Below are 16217 nucleotides of genomic sequence, written 5' to 3'. Positions count from 1 at the left end.
GAGTGGAACATTGCCCTATCTGCTATGGGATCCAGGCCGGAGCGTATACACGTTGTATACGCTCCGGCTGGGATCCCATGCGGACCCACAAATAACTGACATGTCAGTTTCTTGCGGCCGCAATTCAGTGAATTGCGGCCGCAGAAAGACCTGTCAATTCACGCAATGAAGCGAGCGGCTCCGCATCAGAACACTGTGGCCACAAAGATCACCCGGCCGGTACTTAAAGGTCTCTTTACGTAATGTGAACATAGCCATATGGTGCGTTTACACAGACAGATTTATCTGACAGATTTTGGAAGCCAAAGCCAGGAATGGATTTGAAAAGAGGAGCAATCTCAGTCTTTCCTTTATGACCTGATCCCTGTTTATGGTCTGTTCCTGGCTTTGGCTTCAAAAATCTGTCAGATAAATCTGCCTGTGTAAACGCACCATTAGGATACAGGAGCCAGCGCTGACTGGAGCTCTAACAAGATGACTACACTACAGGTGAGCTGAATGAATATTCTCTCATACACACAGATTCTCTCTTTGTCACACACACACACACTCTCTCTCACTCTCTTTCTCTCTCTCTCTCTCACACACACACACACACAGACTCTCCAACATACATATAGACTCTCACACACACATACACATACATTCTCTCACACACAGACTCTCTCACACAAATACACACATCAGTAGCGAAATTTGATGGGGGGCAGGGGGGGCGGCCGCCCCCGGGCCCACTCTGGCAGGGGCCCACTCAGATCGCTATTGAATTTTCTCTCCCTAAGTCTATTCCTGAAGATACAGACTGCCTGTGCAGTCTGTATCTTATGCTTTTACCTAATCCTGTATAGCGGAGAAGTACGGCCGGGGGCGGCCATCTTGATGACGTCACAGTGGTGCGTTCCAACGCTGGAACGCAAGGGACGTCATCAAGATGGCGCCCGGCTTTACTGCACCGCTACAGAGGACTGGGTAAAGTATAAGATACAGACTGCAAAGGCAGTCTGTATCTTCATGTAGTTTATTTCTGAAGATACAGACTGCCTGTGCAGTCTGTATCTTATACTTTACCCAGTCCTCTGTAGCGGTGCAGTAAAGCCGGGCGCCATCTTGATGACGTCCCTTGCGTTCCAGCGCTGGAACGCACCACTGACGTCATCAAGATGGCCGCCCCCGGCCTTACTGCTCCGCTACACAGCTATAGGTAAAAGCATAAGATACAGACTGCACAGGCAGTCTGTATCTTTAGGAATAGACTAGAGCTGGACATGTGGACACAGGGGGAGCTGGACATGTGGACGCAGGGGGAGCTGGACATGTGGACGCAGGGGGAGCTGGACATGTGGACGCAGGGGGAGCTGGACATGTGGACACAGGGGGAGCTGGACATGTGGAAACAGGGGGAGCTGGACATGTGGACGCAGGGGGAGCTGGACATGTGGACGCAGGGGGAGCTGGACATGTGGAAACAGGGGGAGCTGGACATGTGGACACGGGGGGAGCTGGACATGTGGACACGGGGGGAGCTGGACATGTGGACACGGGGGGAGCTGGACATGTGGACATAGGGGGAGCTGGACATGTGGACACAGGGGGAGCTGGTAAAGAGGGGGAGCTGGACATGTAGAAACAGGGGGAGCTGGACATGTAGAAACGGGGAGCTGGACATGTAGAAACGGGGAGCTGGACATGTAGAAACAGGGGGAGCTGGACATGTGGACGCAGGGGGTGCTGGACATGTGGACGCAGAAGGTGCTGGACATGTGGACACAGGGGGAGCTGGACATGTGGAAACAGGGGGAGCTGGACATGTGGAAACAGGGGGAGCTGGACATGTGGAAACGGGGAGCTGGACATGTGGAAACAGGGGGAGCTGGACATGTGGACATAGGGGGAGCTGGTAAAGAGGGGGAGCTGGACATGTAGAAACAGGGAGCTGGACATGTGGAAACAGGGGGAGCTGGACATGTGGAAACAGGGGGAGCTGGACATGTGGACATAGGGGGAGCTGGACATGTGGACACAGGGGGAGCTGGTAAAGAGGGGGAGCTGGACATGTAGAAACAGGGGGAGCTGGACATGTGGACACAGGGGGAGCTGGACATGTGGAAACAGGGGGAGCTGGACATGTGGACACAGGGGGAGCTGGACATGTGGACACAGGGGGAGCTGGACATGTGGACACAGGGGGAGCTGGACATGTGGACACAGGGGGAGCTGGACATGTGGAAACAGGGGGAGCTGGACATGTGGAAACAGGGGGAGCTGGACATGTGGAAACCAGGGGGAGCTGGACATGTGGAAACAGGGGGAGCTGGTAAACAGGGGGAGCTGGACATGTGGAAACCAGGGGGAGCTGGACATGTGGAAACCAGGGGGAGCTGGACATGTGGAAACCAGGGGGAGCTGGACATGTGGAAACCAGGGGGAGCTGGACATGTGGAAAACAGTGGTTTTCTGATTTAACCCTATTTGGCCCAGTTCTCTCTGGCAGCTTCATAGAGGAGCTGGGGGCTGATCTGGAGATCCTGGGGGAATGGGGGCAGAGGTCCGACCCCTCCACCCCAGTCTCTTACAGGATAAGGGACAAGTATGTTTAAATCAGAAAGCTGTGATTCGGATCACAGAGAGCAGGGTGCAGCAGCCTGTAGTGGCTGCCCGAGTTAGCTAGTGATTGAGCCTGCGGTACCTCCCTGTGAGTGATGCACCTGTCTTAGGCAGAATGCAAATTATCTACCTCTATGGTATATGGGTCAGTGTATAGGGAAAATAATAGTCTTTGCATAATGGATTTAACTTTTTTTTACAGTTTTAACTACAGATCTCAGGTGAACCTGTTATACTGCCCATACATCCATGACATTGGGATAGTGAGCGACTCCGATGAGAAGACACCCCTTGTAAGTCACTGTTTCATTTTATGTGTCTATATATGTAAATGTAGAAGCCTCTAACACTGCTCTTAATTCACTATGAGTAATGGAGCAGAATATACCCTTTATTATTTAGAAAGCATTGTTGTCAAGCGAGGTTCCCTTTGGGTAACATAATCGGTTGGGGGCCCACTCAGACTTGCTCGCCCCCCCTAGGCTGAACCCCTAGCTACGCCCCTGACACACACACACACACACACACGCGCGTACACAGACTCTCTTTCTCTTTCTATTTCTTACACACGCACACACACACACACACACACGCATACAGACTGTCTTTCTCTCTCTATTTCTTACACACGCACACACACATACACACACACACACACACACACACACACGCACACAGACTCTCTTTCTCTCTCTATTTCTTACACACGCACACACACAAACACTCTTTCTCACCAACACACAGACTCTCACACTTGCTTGGGCTGTGTATAGGCAGTGCAGTTTCATAGTTTTTATTTTCTTTATTAGATTAGTATATTCTGGGACGTGCTGTGTTTTATTACTTTTATTTTCCTGCATGGGAGGCTGACAGGCAAACGGCAGTGCGACATTGATAGAGCTGGAGCTGCTGCGCTGGACTCTCTGTTGCCCCCTAGCTGCAGTTCATTTTGAACTAATCTTTGCCAGGAAAGTGAACTAAATCATTTAGGTCACTTTGAAGATTAGTTCAATTTAAACTAATCACAAACTACCAATTAGTACTCTCCAGACATGTCTGCCAGTGTTCCCTAAGAAAACCAAATGCAGCTAGGGGGCGATAGAGTCCAGCACAGCAGCTCCAGCTCTATCAATGTCTGAACACCAGTTTTCTAATATACAAAAGAATTTTTTTCTGGCTTTACATAGTTCTTGCCACTAAAGCAGGGTGTAGCTGCAGATCATTGATGGCATATATTTAACTGAATTAACAACCAAATATGTTAAAAAGTGTGCACAGGCAGCATGAAACAGATATAGGCAGCAGTATAAAGAGTCACTATGATCCACTCTGAAAGGACTAAGAATGGTTTTAGAAAGTGGCCAGGACAGGGATAGGCATTCATGAGAAGTGGTAACCACAGCTGTTCCCTGCCCAGCTGACCTTCAATGACACTCTCTCCCTACACTCTTGGTGAGAGGCATCACTCAACGTTGATGGGGTGAGGAGCAGCCACTAAGAACCACTCCAATGACTGTTTATTCAGAGGCTTTTTAAAACGATGACTTCTCTGAAATACAGAGCCACGCTGCTGTGACACCAAAGCGAAATTTTACACAGTTTCAGAGCTCCTGACATTATAATTAATCATGATGCTGAAAGCAACATTTTTATATAATGACAGGGACGCTAAAAAGGATATGGTCACCTTTAAAAGAGCCCCTTTTTTTATTCTTGTTATCGGCGTATGGGACAAAACATGTTCCCCATAGGTTTTTATTAACACATTTCCTTACTTTTGCCTCCACAGTGAGCTGTGTGAGCTCTATTTTCTCTCTCTGTACTTGATACAGCCTTTATTATTCTCCATTGCGGACTGCCTTGTATTTCTTGTCTCTCTAACATCTCTAATGTGAGCTGTCCTCCAGGATTTCTCTTCTCCCATCTGATATCTGAACTACTGTTATCGCTAACATAGAGAGAGTCTGACTATGGCAAACCTACCTCATCTTTGCCTGGTTAGCAACTAAGTAATAAGACATTTCTAATGAAGATTATTCAGAAAGGGGGGGGGGGGGCATTATGGACAGACAGTTGTCAAAATGTAATGAAACTAAATCCAACTGTGCTCAATACAATAAAATCATTAAAAAACTGAGTTTTCCCATTAAAAAGCGAATGTCAACCTCTCCATTACCTTCATAGTTTAATAAGAGTGATTTCAGAATTGCTGTTGTTTCAAAGAATTTTATTTTGAGAGGTTTTATCAAAATTGCATTTGAAAAATGCCGTACAAGTGGGAATGGCGTAATAAGTGTGGGAGATAACAGAATACATTATACTCGCCGTGTTCTTATTTTGAGAACATTTTGCAAAGACTCAGTATGATACTTTCCATAAAAATCATTTGTAATGAAACATGAGTTAGAGGTTTAATTTTAGCAGCAAGTACAGTATGCAGATATTCTGGTCTACATAACACTTCTCTTTATTATAGGCAAGAAGAATTATCCTGCAAACCATAAAAAAGGATAATCTGCTAGAGACATAATAAGGTCATTGCAGGACATTGTGCTCTGTAATGTGGTTCAGACAATAATTTACATGTGATGGTCAAGTCTGTGTTACCATACAACGCTCTATTAGGTTACACTAAGTAACCTAGATATTGATTGGAACATATTACCATGGCTGTAAATCATGTTATATGATATATAATATGCACAAAAAATGAAGATGGGGATTGAAACTCAAGTGTCAAAACATGACAAAGGCTACTTAGGTTTCCCTCAGACACAGTTTTCCCTAAAATTTTCTCTTTTTACCTCTGGCATTTTATCCCCTGTGGGTTTTTTTTTTTCCTCAAATCATGTGATTTCAGGTTTTCCATTGAAAACTGGGTTAAAAATCACCAGGAAAAAGGCCAATAAGCAAATAGACATGAAATTTTTTTTTACATTTTTATCCTCCTCTATGGGGGAAAACTGCGACGGTTCTGTAAAAAAAAAAGGTAGAACACAGAGCTTGCTGCAATTTCACTGCAAACGCATAAAAAAGTCAAACTGTCCTGAAAAATGCCATAGCAAAAAAGGTTTGTGGGTATTGCATTTCATTTCTCCCCACTGACTCCCAGCTAATAATCGAGAAATACTTAGCCTTAAAGTGAGTCTGTACCCATAATCTGCCCCCAAACCCTTTGTACCTTCACATAGCTGCTTTTAATTCAAGATCTTTCCTGGGGTCCGTTCGGCAGGTGATGCAGTTATTGTCCTAAAAAATACTTTTAAACTTGCAGTGTTGTGTCAAATTGGTGTGGCCTAGAGTGTCTGTGCCCTAGACCTGCACCACCTCTCCTTTCTTCCTCCCCTCCCTCCTCATCATTTCTCCTATTCATCACTTGTCTAAACACTGTACAGTGTGCAGTGTTCAGGCAGGTGATGAATAGGAGAAATCATTTTAGTGGTGTTCCTAATGATGAGGAGGGCAGGGAGGAAGAAAGGAGAAGCGATGCAAGCCTAGGGAACAGACACTCTAAGCCACGTCAATTTGACACAGCGTTGCAAGCCTAAAAGTTGTTTTTTAGGACAATAACTGCATCACCTGCCGAACGGACCCCAGGACAGATTTTGGATTAAAAGCAGCTATCCGAAGGTACAAGCGGTTGGGGGGTGGGGGTGGAGGGCAGATTTCTGCAAACATCACTTACATTAACTGGATTGTCTTATGACTTAGGGGGTTGAGTTTCTCCCCAAAGAGAGTGTTAGAATAGAGCATGGAGTGTTATAGGCCACGCAAACCTCTGGGGGGGGGGGCAAAAACACAAACAGTATACAACCTACAGTACCTCTCCTCTAGAAGGAAAAAAGCTTGCTTGTAAATGACTTCCATTTGAAAACTTCATGCTTCCCAGTACTTATCAGCTGCTGTATGTCCTGCAGGAAGTGGTGTTTGTTTTCTAGTCTGACATTGTGCTATCTGCTCATTATTCATCTAAATGTTAATAAAATATTGAATTTACACCAGATGAAATATATTCTTTAATGTAAACCCCAGTATAGTGAAGTCTTGTAATCATCCCATATTAATGAGATCTTATTTAAATCATTCACGTTCACCTAATGAATATAAATGTGCTGACCTGATTATTCACTGGTTCTATATACTGACATCACTGAGTGGTGTAGCATACACATATTTACTTACAATGCTACTAGAAACGAGCAGATATGCATCTTTACATCAATAAAAATAAACATGAAATCTCATTTGCCCACTGGTAAACAAGGCTAATAACAGTTCAATAGAAAACTAAACTATTGCATAGACAAAGTGCAAATTGGATATGTAGAATTTGCTGAGATTATAAGGGGTATTTTTATATAAAGGAATAATTCGAAGAAATAATCTACATTGTTAGTTGTTATACATTTTACCTTCAACTCTTCACTATTAACTCCTATTGGCTTGATGGGAGAAAAAAAAATACAAAAGCACACACTGCATATTGTAAAACCAATGTCAACTGTAGGAGATATAGACTGCAATTTGTGAATGGGAAATTCGTCTTTGCTAACATTACATCTAGCCACCAGATTAAAGGGGTTATCCAGCGAAAAATCTTTTTTCTTTCAAATCAACTGGTTTCAGAAAGTTATATAGATTTGTAATTTACTTCTATTTAAAAATCTTAACTCATTCCATACTTATCAGCTGCTATATGTCCTGCAGGAATTGGTGTTTTATTTTCAGTCTGACGCAGTGCTCTCTGCTGCCTCTGTCCAGAGCAGTAGCCAATCCCCATAGAAAACTTCTCCTGCTCTGGATAGTTCCTGTCTCGGACAGAGATGTCAGCAGAGAGAACTGTGTCAGACAAAAAAGCAAACATTGGAAAGTCTTAAGATTTTTAAATAGAATTAAATTACTAATCTATATAACTTTTTGAAACCAGTTGATTTGAAAGAAAAAGATTTTAGCTGGAGTACCCCTTTAAACTGCCACAAACACGGTCCCAATGCTACAGTGTAAATAGCCTTTGCACACGTGACCCAGTGTTTCCTTCATATAGTGCAGGTTTCATCAGTATTTTGCATACAAATTTTTAGGCCAGAGCCAGGAGTGACTAGAAAAGGGAAAATACAAGTGAAAAAATTTGAAAGCAAATTACTGACCAATTCTGGTCTATGCCAGCCTAAGGCAATTTTCACTGTTCTTTTCTTCTCTCAATCATTAGTAAAAAGAACAAAAAGTAAATATTTGGAGAGTGCTTGGAAATATTTTAATTGCTTCTGATAACGTAATGAGCGCCCCCAGAATATGATTCAGAAATGAGGAGGATTGTTTCATTAATTATAACGTGCCCTGGAAAGGAAACATGTTCAGCTTACCATCTGTCCTGTCTGTGAACTTTGGACTCTTGCCTAGTGTTCCGGAGTTGACAGTCTCCGATGAAATGCTTAGCTTAGTGTTTGGGTCCCGTCTTGGTTTCGGAGGTGGTTGTTTCCGGGAGCAACCACTACTGTCATCATCAGCGCCACCTACTGAATGGAGGGACTGTGAGCGCACTGCAAATCCACTAGAACATGGATGTGGTAGCCTGTCTTGAGGTGCAGGCATTGTCATAAATCCCATGCGGAAATGTTTATTGACGTAGCTCCCTTCGCTTCCTCTTGATACCTCTCCACCAATACTGTATAAAACAAAGAAAAACAAATGTTACTATTTCTGATGGTATTATTATTATTTTACGATTTGTTTCTCCTAAATATGACAATATTGTTATACACAGTATGAGGCTATGTTCACGCGGCGTAAAACACTGTCGGTTCCATGACTCGGCAGGGCGGTACTGCAACACTGACCAGATAATCTTACTTTGTGCTGAATTGGGACGCGGGCGCATCCGTGTGCACCCGCATCCCAATTCACCATAGTACACAATGGAGAGTGCGGCCAGAGCCGTATGCTCCATTGTGTGACTTGTCAGGCTTGTGTGTCTGCTATTCAATGAAAAGTGACTTGTCAATGTCCGTGTGGATACTACGGATCCCGGCCGAAGTGTATACTATGTGTATACACTCCAGCCGGGATTTCCTTAGCCTGCAGTGCACGTTGCAAATTGGCATCAACAGCCGTGAATAATTCGAAACTTACGTTGTGTGAACATGTCCTGAAACTGTATGTGCCATTCTATTTCAAAGTTTCAGAATTTATCATGGGTCAAGGTCTGAGTGTTTAGACCCCCAAAGATCATTGGGGGTCTAAGCAGTGCTCACTCCATTTATTCCCCCTGCTCACTGCCATTTCTGCCTTGCTGCAGTCTACACTGTCATAGACTAATAATGGAGACTGTATACTTCAGTGTTTAAGAAAAGCTGTACAGCGGTAGATCTAATGATCTGGTAGTGATCTGAGCCCCTAGACCCCGATGGATCAAAACTTCTGACATGTCTCTAGGACATGTTCAACATTTTTTAAGGTATTTAAAGAAACCTCACAAACTTGACACACCCATTATAAGGTAATAAAATCCATTAAAGGGGTCATCCGGTGAAAAATTATAGTTGATTATACAACTGGGGCTACAGAGAACATAAACATGTATACTTTCTCCTCCCAGTTTGCAACCGGTGGCGGTTTCAGGGCTGCCCAGTGTCTGCCAACATTATCTTTTTCAAAATTTCTGCTGACATGGTGTGGGCACTGGAAGTGACCACTCGGCATAGACAGGTTAGAGACACACATTATGCTTGAATTTCTGTTTCAGAATCTGCATCGACTACAGTATTTAAAGTGCAGTACAAGTAAATGGGATTTTAACAAGTTGCATATGATCAGTTCCTCAACATAGTGTATCTGTTGTGGAAACGCAAGCTGCTTCCTTTCTAAAAAAAAACAAACAAAAAAAACCACACCTTTTCTCAGTTTTTGTGCAGTATCACTCCACTCTATTCACGTCAATGTAACTGAGCTGCATTACCATACGCAAACTAAGGACAAGAGTGGCGCTGTTGTTTGATGAATGCAGCCTTCTTTTTCCATTTCTGGATAACCCATTTAAATTATTGCAAAATTCCCCACCCACCAGATAGAGATATTTCTTTTTATCAAGAATCTTACATCTTATGCAAACTGAAATTATTAGGAGTATCGGCACTTGGATAAAATAGCGATTAATGTTTTTTTTATACCACATCTATCTAATAAAGTAACACAGCAATGTAATAAAAGAGTGAAAAATTCAAAGAAACCAAAATGCATTATAATACATGAGAACGGCTGCATGGTATATGAAATAATCACATCAAACACACTATGGCATTTGACCATACTCCAGATATCCGTGTGACATTTAATAAGCATGGGTTTTAATATAAAGAAGAAAAAAAAATTAAATATAAGAAACATGAACCTGTCCCCTATTTACCAAGTCATTGTCACTCAGGATATATTTTCTCCTGCAAATTTTTAACCAAAAGTTGCAGATAACATTTGGAGTGATCGATTGCCTGCACAGCCAATCAGTGACTGGGGCTTGCACCTCTTAGTAAATTCGGAGTGGTGAATGGGGCCGGGACTTGCTTTAAGACTAAAATACATTTATAGTCTTAGGGCCCTATTCCATAGTAACGATAATCGGCCGGATCGGCCCCATTTGGCCCGATTCGGCCAATTATCGTTCGGTGAAATGGAGAGAACGATCAGCCGATGATCGTGTCATTGTCTGATCTTTCATTTAGGGCCAGACCTAAAATCATCGTTCCCCCACCGCGCTTTGCTACAGTTGAATAGAGGTGCGCGGCGGGCGACCGACGATTTGACAAGCAGCAGCAGCATACATTACCTATCAAGGCTTCTTCTCCGCGCTGTCTTCATCCCCGGGTTCCGCGCGCTCTATCTTAAGAATGGCCGGTCAGCTGACGGAGCGCTCAGCCAATCACAGGCCGGGACCACCGCGGCCTGTGATTGGCTGAGTGTGGCCTATCAGCTGACCGGCCATTCTGAAGATAGAGCGCCCGGGACCGGGAGAAGAAGCCTGGACAGATAATGTATGCTGCTGCAAGGACATTGGTAACGATGTCCTTGCAGCCCTCGCTCAATGATCATCGGGCCGTGGAATAGGCCCAGTAAACGAGCGGCGATTACATTGTTGATTGGGCCCTTAAAGGGGTCATCCGGGTAACAAAAACAATATTCTAAACGACCCCTCTTCCCAATACCACCCTATGTCTAACATACATACATAACCTATTTTGCACCCTTTCCTTGTTTTTTTCTCATTTTTACCCACTCTGGATGTCTAAATTCATCTCCTGTGTGTACTGTGCAATAGTAATGACAGCAGTGGGCAGGAAAGAAAACTAAGGGGCCAAGTACGCAAACAGACCAATCAGGGAGATGCATGATGGGAAATGTAGTTTCCAGGCTGGCGCCATCTTGGATATAAATCGGCTTTTAGAAAAACTTGTAACTCATGAATGGCAGCAACTAGAAAGACAGGAGCGGCTCAAAATACTTATGGGGACTTGATGAGTAAGACCAGCTAGCATTTGATTTTTTTTTAGCTTTCAGGTGGATAACCCCTTTAACCATAGTCAATCATATGGACCCTGGACATACTGCCACCCTCAGAGAAAAGATTGCTTTAGAGAGCCAGAGTAATCATCAATGGTTCAGTATACAGTGCAATACATTTGTTAATAGTATTGGATTACTTTCTGCCAAGTTCTGATCATGCACCACATGGCTACTAAATGGATTAAACTATATTAATCTAAGAACTTGCCCTGACTTTCTTGACTGCTAACCATCATCTCCTCTTGTTCCAGTCTATCTACATGGCACACGCTCTGACACACACAGATTTATAAGCAGTCTTTGAAATAAAAGACACCATCGGCCGTTAGCTTAAATAATTGTAGGTGTTGATCCCACTTCATTACATCTGACAGGAAGGAAACTTGCATCTGTAATGGGCTGCATGTATTAGAAGGCATAACATCAATTTAGATGATTGTTAAAGGAAAAAGTTAATTAGCTCATATTGTTATAGTTTATGAATATGAATTTTGGGCTTCAAGATGTTAGATGCTACTGTACCCTTTAAGAGAGAATAATATTGATCTCTAATTATGATGTATAATAACATTAAAGGGGTTGTCCAGGATTCGAAAAAGCATAGGCACTTTCTGGCAAAATCAGCACCTCCTCAGGTTGTGTGTGATTACATGTAAACTCCATTCACTTTAAAGGAACTGAGCTGCATAACCCACACCCAAACTAAGAGCAACAGTGGAGCTATTTCAGGAAGAAAGCAGCCATGCCTTTCTAAGCCTGGACAACGCTTTAACCGGGCCAATTTAAATTTTTGTGTTTTCGTTTTTTTCCTCCTTGTGCTTAAAAGGCCATAGCACTTGCATTTTTACACCTAGAAACCCACATGAGCCCTTATTTTTTCTGCCACTAATTGTACTTTGCAATGACAGGCTGAATTTGTTCATATGGTACACTGCGAAACCAGGAAAAAATTATATGTGTGGTGAAATAGTTTTTTTGCCGTTCACCCTGGGGTGAAACTGTCTTGTTAGATATGTTCCTCAAGTTGTTACGATTACAACGATATGTAACACGTATAACTTTTCTTTTATTTGATAACCATTGTTAACAAATATACGTTCCTTAAAATCACTCCATTCCAAGGCTTATAGCGCTTTTATCCTTTGGTCTATGGGGCTGTGTGAGGTGTTATTTTTTGCACCATGATGTGTTCTTTCTATTGGTACCTTGATTGCGCATATGCAACTTTTTGATCGCTTTTTATTAAAATTTTTCTGGATTTGATGCAACCAAAAATGCGCATTTTTGCACTTTGGGATTTTTTTTTACTTACGCCGTTTACCGCGCGAGATCAGAAATGGGATAAATTAATAGTTCGGGCGATTACGCACGTGGCGATAGAAAACATGTTTATTTATTTATTTTTATTTATAACATGGGAAAAGGGGGATAATTCTAACTTTTATTAGGGGAGGGATTTTTTTTTTTACTAACAACAACCTTTTTTTTTTTCTTTTTTTATGCTTATTCTAGACGTACCCCTGTGCCAAGTGCAGAGCCGGGATCAGCGCCATAACCCGGGTAAGGACACGGGGATCGCCCCTCCGCAATCGCGGGATGAGGCTGCATATGGTAATCAGATGCAGCTGTCAACTTTGACAGCTGCATCTGATTACTTCATTAGCAGGCACGGCGATCAGACTGTGCCCGCTAATAGCCACGCTCCTGGGCTACAAGCGGCACCCGGGACCGCGGTGGTTCAGAGCGGGGCGGGCACGCGGCCCCGCTCTGAACACCCCTAGGCTGCCCAGGACGTACCTGTATGCCCAGGGTCTACTAGGGGTTAAAAGGAATGCTAATTTTTTATTCTTCACTAAATAAAAAATAAACTTTATTGGCAACAAGTTAATATACAGTACACCAAGATTGTTTCAATCTTTACCACATTACCAGGAAAAATTTATTAATTACGACAGAACTTACATAGTGCTGCCTTCTAAGGAATCCCGGCTGGAGTGTACACACATAGTATACACTCCGGCCGGAATCCCTAGCGGCGCCACAAGACATGCACCGACATGCACACAATGGAGTGTGCGGCTCCGGCATGCAAATTCAGCGGCAGTGATGATCTTCTCTGACAACGGCCTTTCCGTGACTCAACTAGGTCACGGAACGACGGGTGTCTTACTACGTGGGAACATGGCCATAAAGTGCTGTATAAACCATAGTAATATTGTAGTTGGTGCAGCAGCATACAAAGAAGTGAAGGAGCTCTGTAACAAAAGCTAAAATTGTGCCCCCCCTCTGGTGTTGGTATGCCAGAATATTTTTTATTAGGATCATTTCCTATGACCTTGTTTGCTATTGTTCTAGGACATTTGGAGAGGGGGTCACTGCCATATACAATAACAACAATCCAACTTGGGTAGGAGTCCTCTTCCGATGAGCCCTATAGGAACAATACAGGCTGCCTGAGTGGTATTTATGCCCTTGTAATCCTTTCTGATTTATATTTATCTTAAATGAATGAGCCAATCAGTAATATTAAGCAAAGACATTTGATTTCTATAGATGCTACAAATTCTGAAAGAGAGTCTATAGAATGTAAGAGCAAAAGACATGGTGACAAAATATTGTGAAGACTCAAACAGTATTACTATTGTAGAAGTCCTGTCTGAGCATTCACATGGGTAAATAGTAATTAGTTACTCCGCACAATTACTATTGTCAGCATCTGCTTTGACAACGGTGCTAAACCAAGGGGTACCACTTTATTCAGCTCATAGTAGTACTAATACATTGGCAATGGATGGTACAAACATAGTTAACAAACTCACAGTACCTATTGGGACAAATAAAGGGGTACTCTAGAGATTAATTTTTTCTTTTATAATTCAGCTGATGTCAGAAAGTTGTAAAGATTTGTATATTACTTCTATCACAAAATCCCAAACCTTTAAAGGGATTTCTGCAACAAATCTGTCGCAATCTAACCATTTCTTTCCAGCTACAGTATGCAGATGTTGGAGATGGAGTGTAACAATACCTGGTAAAAAAATGTTCTTTACACTACGTTCACACGTTGTCATTTTGTGACCATTTTTTTGGATCATGATCATTGATCACATCTTTTGTAAACATAGCCCAAGAGGGAAACTTAATATAGGGAGCTCCAATCACCTAAATAGCAGGTGCCATGGAAGAAGCTGGGGCATTAAACTATGGTTTTGGTTTTTTGTTTCTTTTTCATGTAGCATGGCTTCAACACAAAGTATGGCTAGACTTCTCTCCCCCAAACCCTTTATTAGCTTGTTTTTCGATTTATGGCCTTGTAGACTGAGGAAGGACAAATGAAGACCAAGCTTGAATTTAAGTAGAAAGCATAAAATGGGATTTTATAAGGCTCTTTTCCCACTTAAAGCATTATTCTCTATTACGCAGAAAGTAACCTTACTCTGAAAGGTGGCTCTGAAGTAATAGATGCTCGGAACAAACTTCCAGCAGATGTGGTAGCAATTTTTTATTTATTTTTTTTTCATTTTCCCTTTTAGTTTGGTATTCCGACATATTTACTAAAGGGGTGCAACACAATAAAAAAAAAAACCTGACAAACACATTATTTTTGTTTAATAATCTGTAAAATGGGCATGTCTTGGGTGTGTCATGAGTGTGTCCTTTAAAACCTGCCACAACTTGATACAAAAAAAACAAGCACAACCCACAGCATAACAGATTAAAATTGCGGCAGTGTTAGTAAATGAGCCCCAATATGCCAGTTATTACACCGGCGTGGTCCTATATGGTCCTATATGGCACTCAACTACCAGATACAACTGTTACCTCTGCCCCCTTTGGCCTTATGCACACGTTCAGTAATATTTTCTGGTCCTGAAACAACCCGCCAAAAATTACGGATTGGACATCCGTATTGCATCCGTATTTCTGTAAATCAGTTTTTACTGCTCACTGCTTTTCAAGTTGCTCTTCATCCGTATTTTTTTAACGGAAATACGGATGCCAAACATGTTACAATCCGTAAACAATCCATAAACAATTCATTTCAATGAGAGGATCCATAAAAAAAATCTGGGTCCGCACTGGGTCCGTACAAGGACATGTCCTTTTTTTCAGGATTTATTTTCATTTCTGCTACTGATCAATGTGCACTAACTCGGATCCGTAAATATGGATCCGTAAATTACAGGACGTGTGAATAAGGCCTTATAGCTATACACCTTCATATGTAGAAAAAAGAGTTGGACTATGTCAATAAGGACATTGTTACTCAGGTAAAAGACTTTAGTCAGTCTCATTCCAATGAGCTTTTTAATAGGAACGCAATTGAAATAAATTTGCACTTGTATTTGCATTTTGAGACTGACATCTACTGTTAAATGTGCAATCAGCAATTGTGAAAATTTAACATGGTAATGGCAGATGTCTCTCCGGGTGATTATTATATGTTACAAGACTACAAAACAGGAACGCACTGATAAAGTCACTTTCTTAGAGGCATGAAATTGAATCACATAATTGTAGAGGTTCAGTGTAAGTATTGTGCTATTCTAGCCAGTGAAAAGGATTAAAAGCGGCAAGAATAACAATAATTTGTCATTATGGAGAGCATTCACACAGTAACCAGTAAGTGCACCCCGGCCTCCTAAGGTCAAAGATTCTGAATGTGAAGATGAAATAATGATCCCAGCGACTATACCAGTCATTAAATTGGTGGTTTTCATTTGCATGAATACAGGTTTATAAATTGATTGCCTATTGATATGATCATTTTAGATGTGCTGTATGCATTGACCCTAGTCACAGCCTGACCTTACACTCTTGAATTAAACTTTACAACTGGAATTAGATGGTTTTAAATGGAGAAACTGAGCGCAAGGTTTTCTGCTGCTTTAAGCCCCAGCGATCTGATATTTTTTTGAGGGATGGGTGGCATCATTGAGTGTTCACCTGGTCTGCAACTCAGCATCACAAGAATGTTTCAAAAATTACCTAAAACTATTGGGTATCATGTTACTGACAGCATGGAAAGTACTTTTTTTTATGAATTAAATGATACCGTA

General features: G+C 42.3%; 1 protein-coding gene across 1 annotated transcript in view; it reads right to left on the bottom strand.

Moving 5' to 3' along the window:
* NYAP2 (neuronal tyrosine-phosphorylated phosphoinositide-3-kinase adaptor 2) overlaps positions 1-16217 on the bottom strand; it is an 89852-nt gene that overhangs the window by 30830 nt on the left and 42805 nt on the right. The window contains exon 2 of the mRNA XM_069973886.1: positions 7968-8269. Within this exon, the coding sequence (XP_069829987.1) occupies positions 7968-8269 (302 nt within the window). The remainder of the gene's footprint in view (positions 1-7967; positions 8270-16217) is intronic.

Source organism: Dendropsophus ebraccatus, chromosome 6, assembly GCF_027789765.1.
Source record: "Dendropsophus ebraccatus isolate aDenEbr1 chromosome 6, aDenEbr1.pat, whole genome shotgun sequence".
Lineage (NCBI taxonomy): Eukaryota > Metazoa > Chordata > Amphibia > Anura > Hylidae > Dendropsophus > Dendropsophus ebraccatus.
This window is presented reverse-complemented; position numbering and strand designations above follow the sequence as displayed.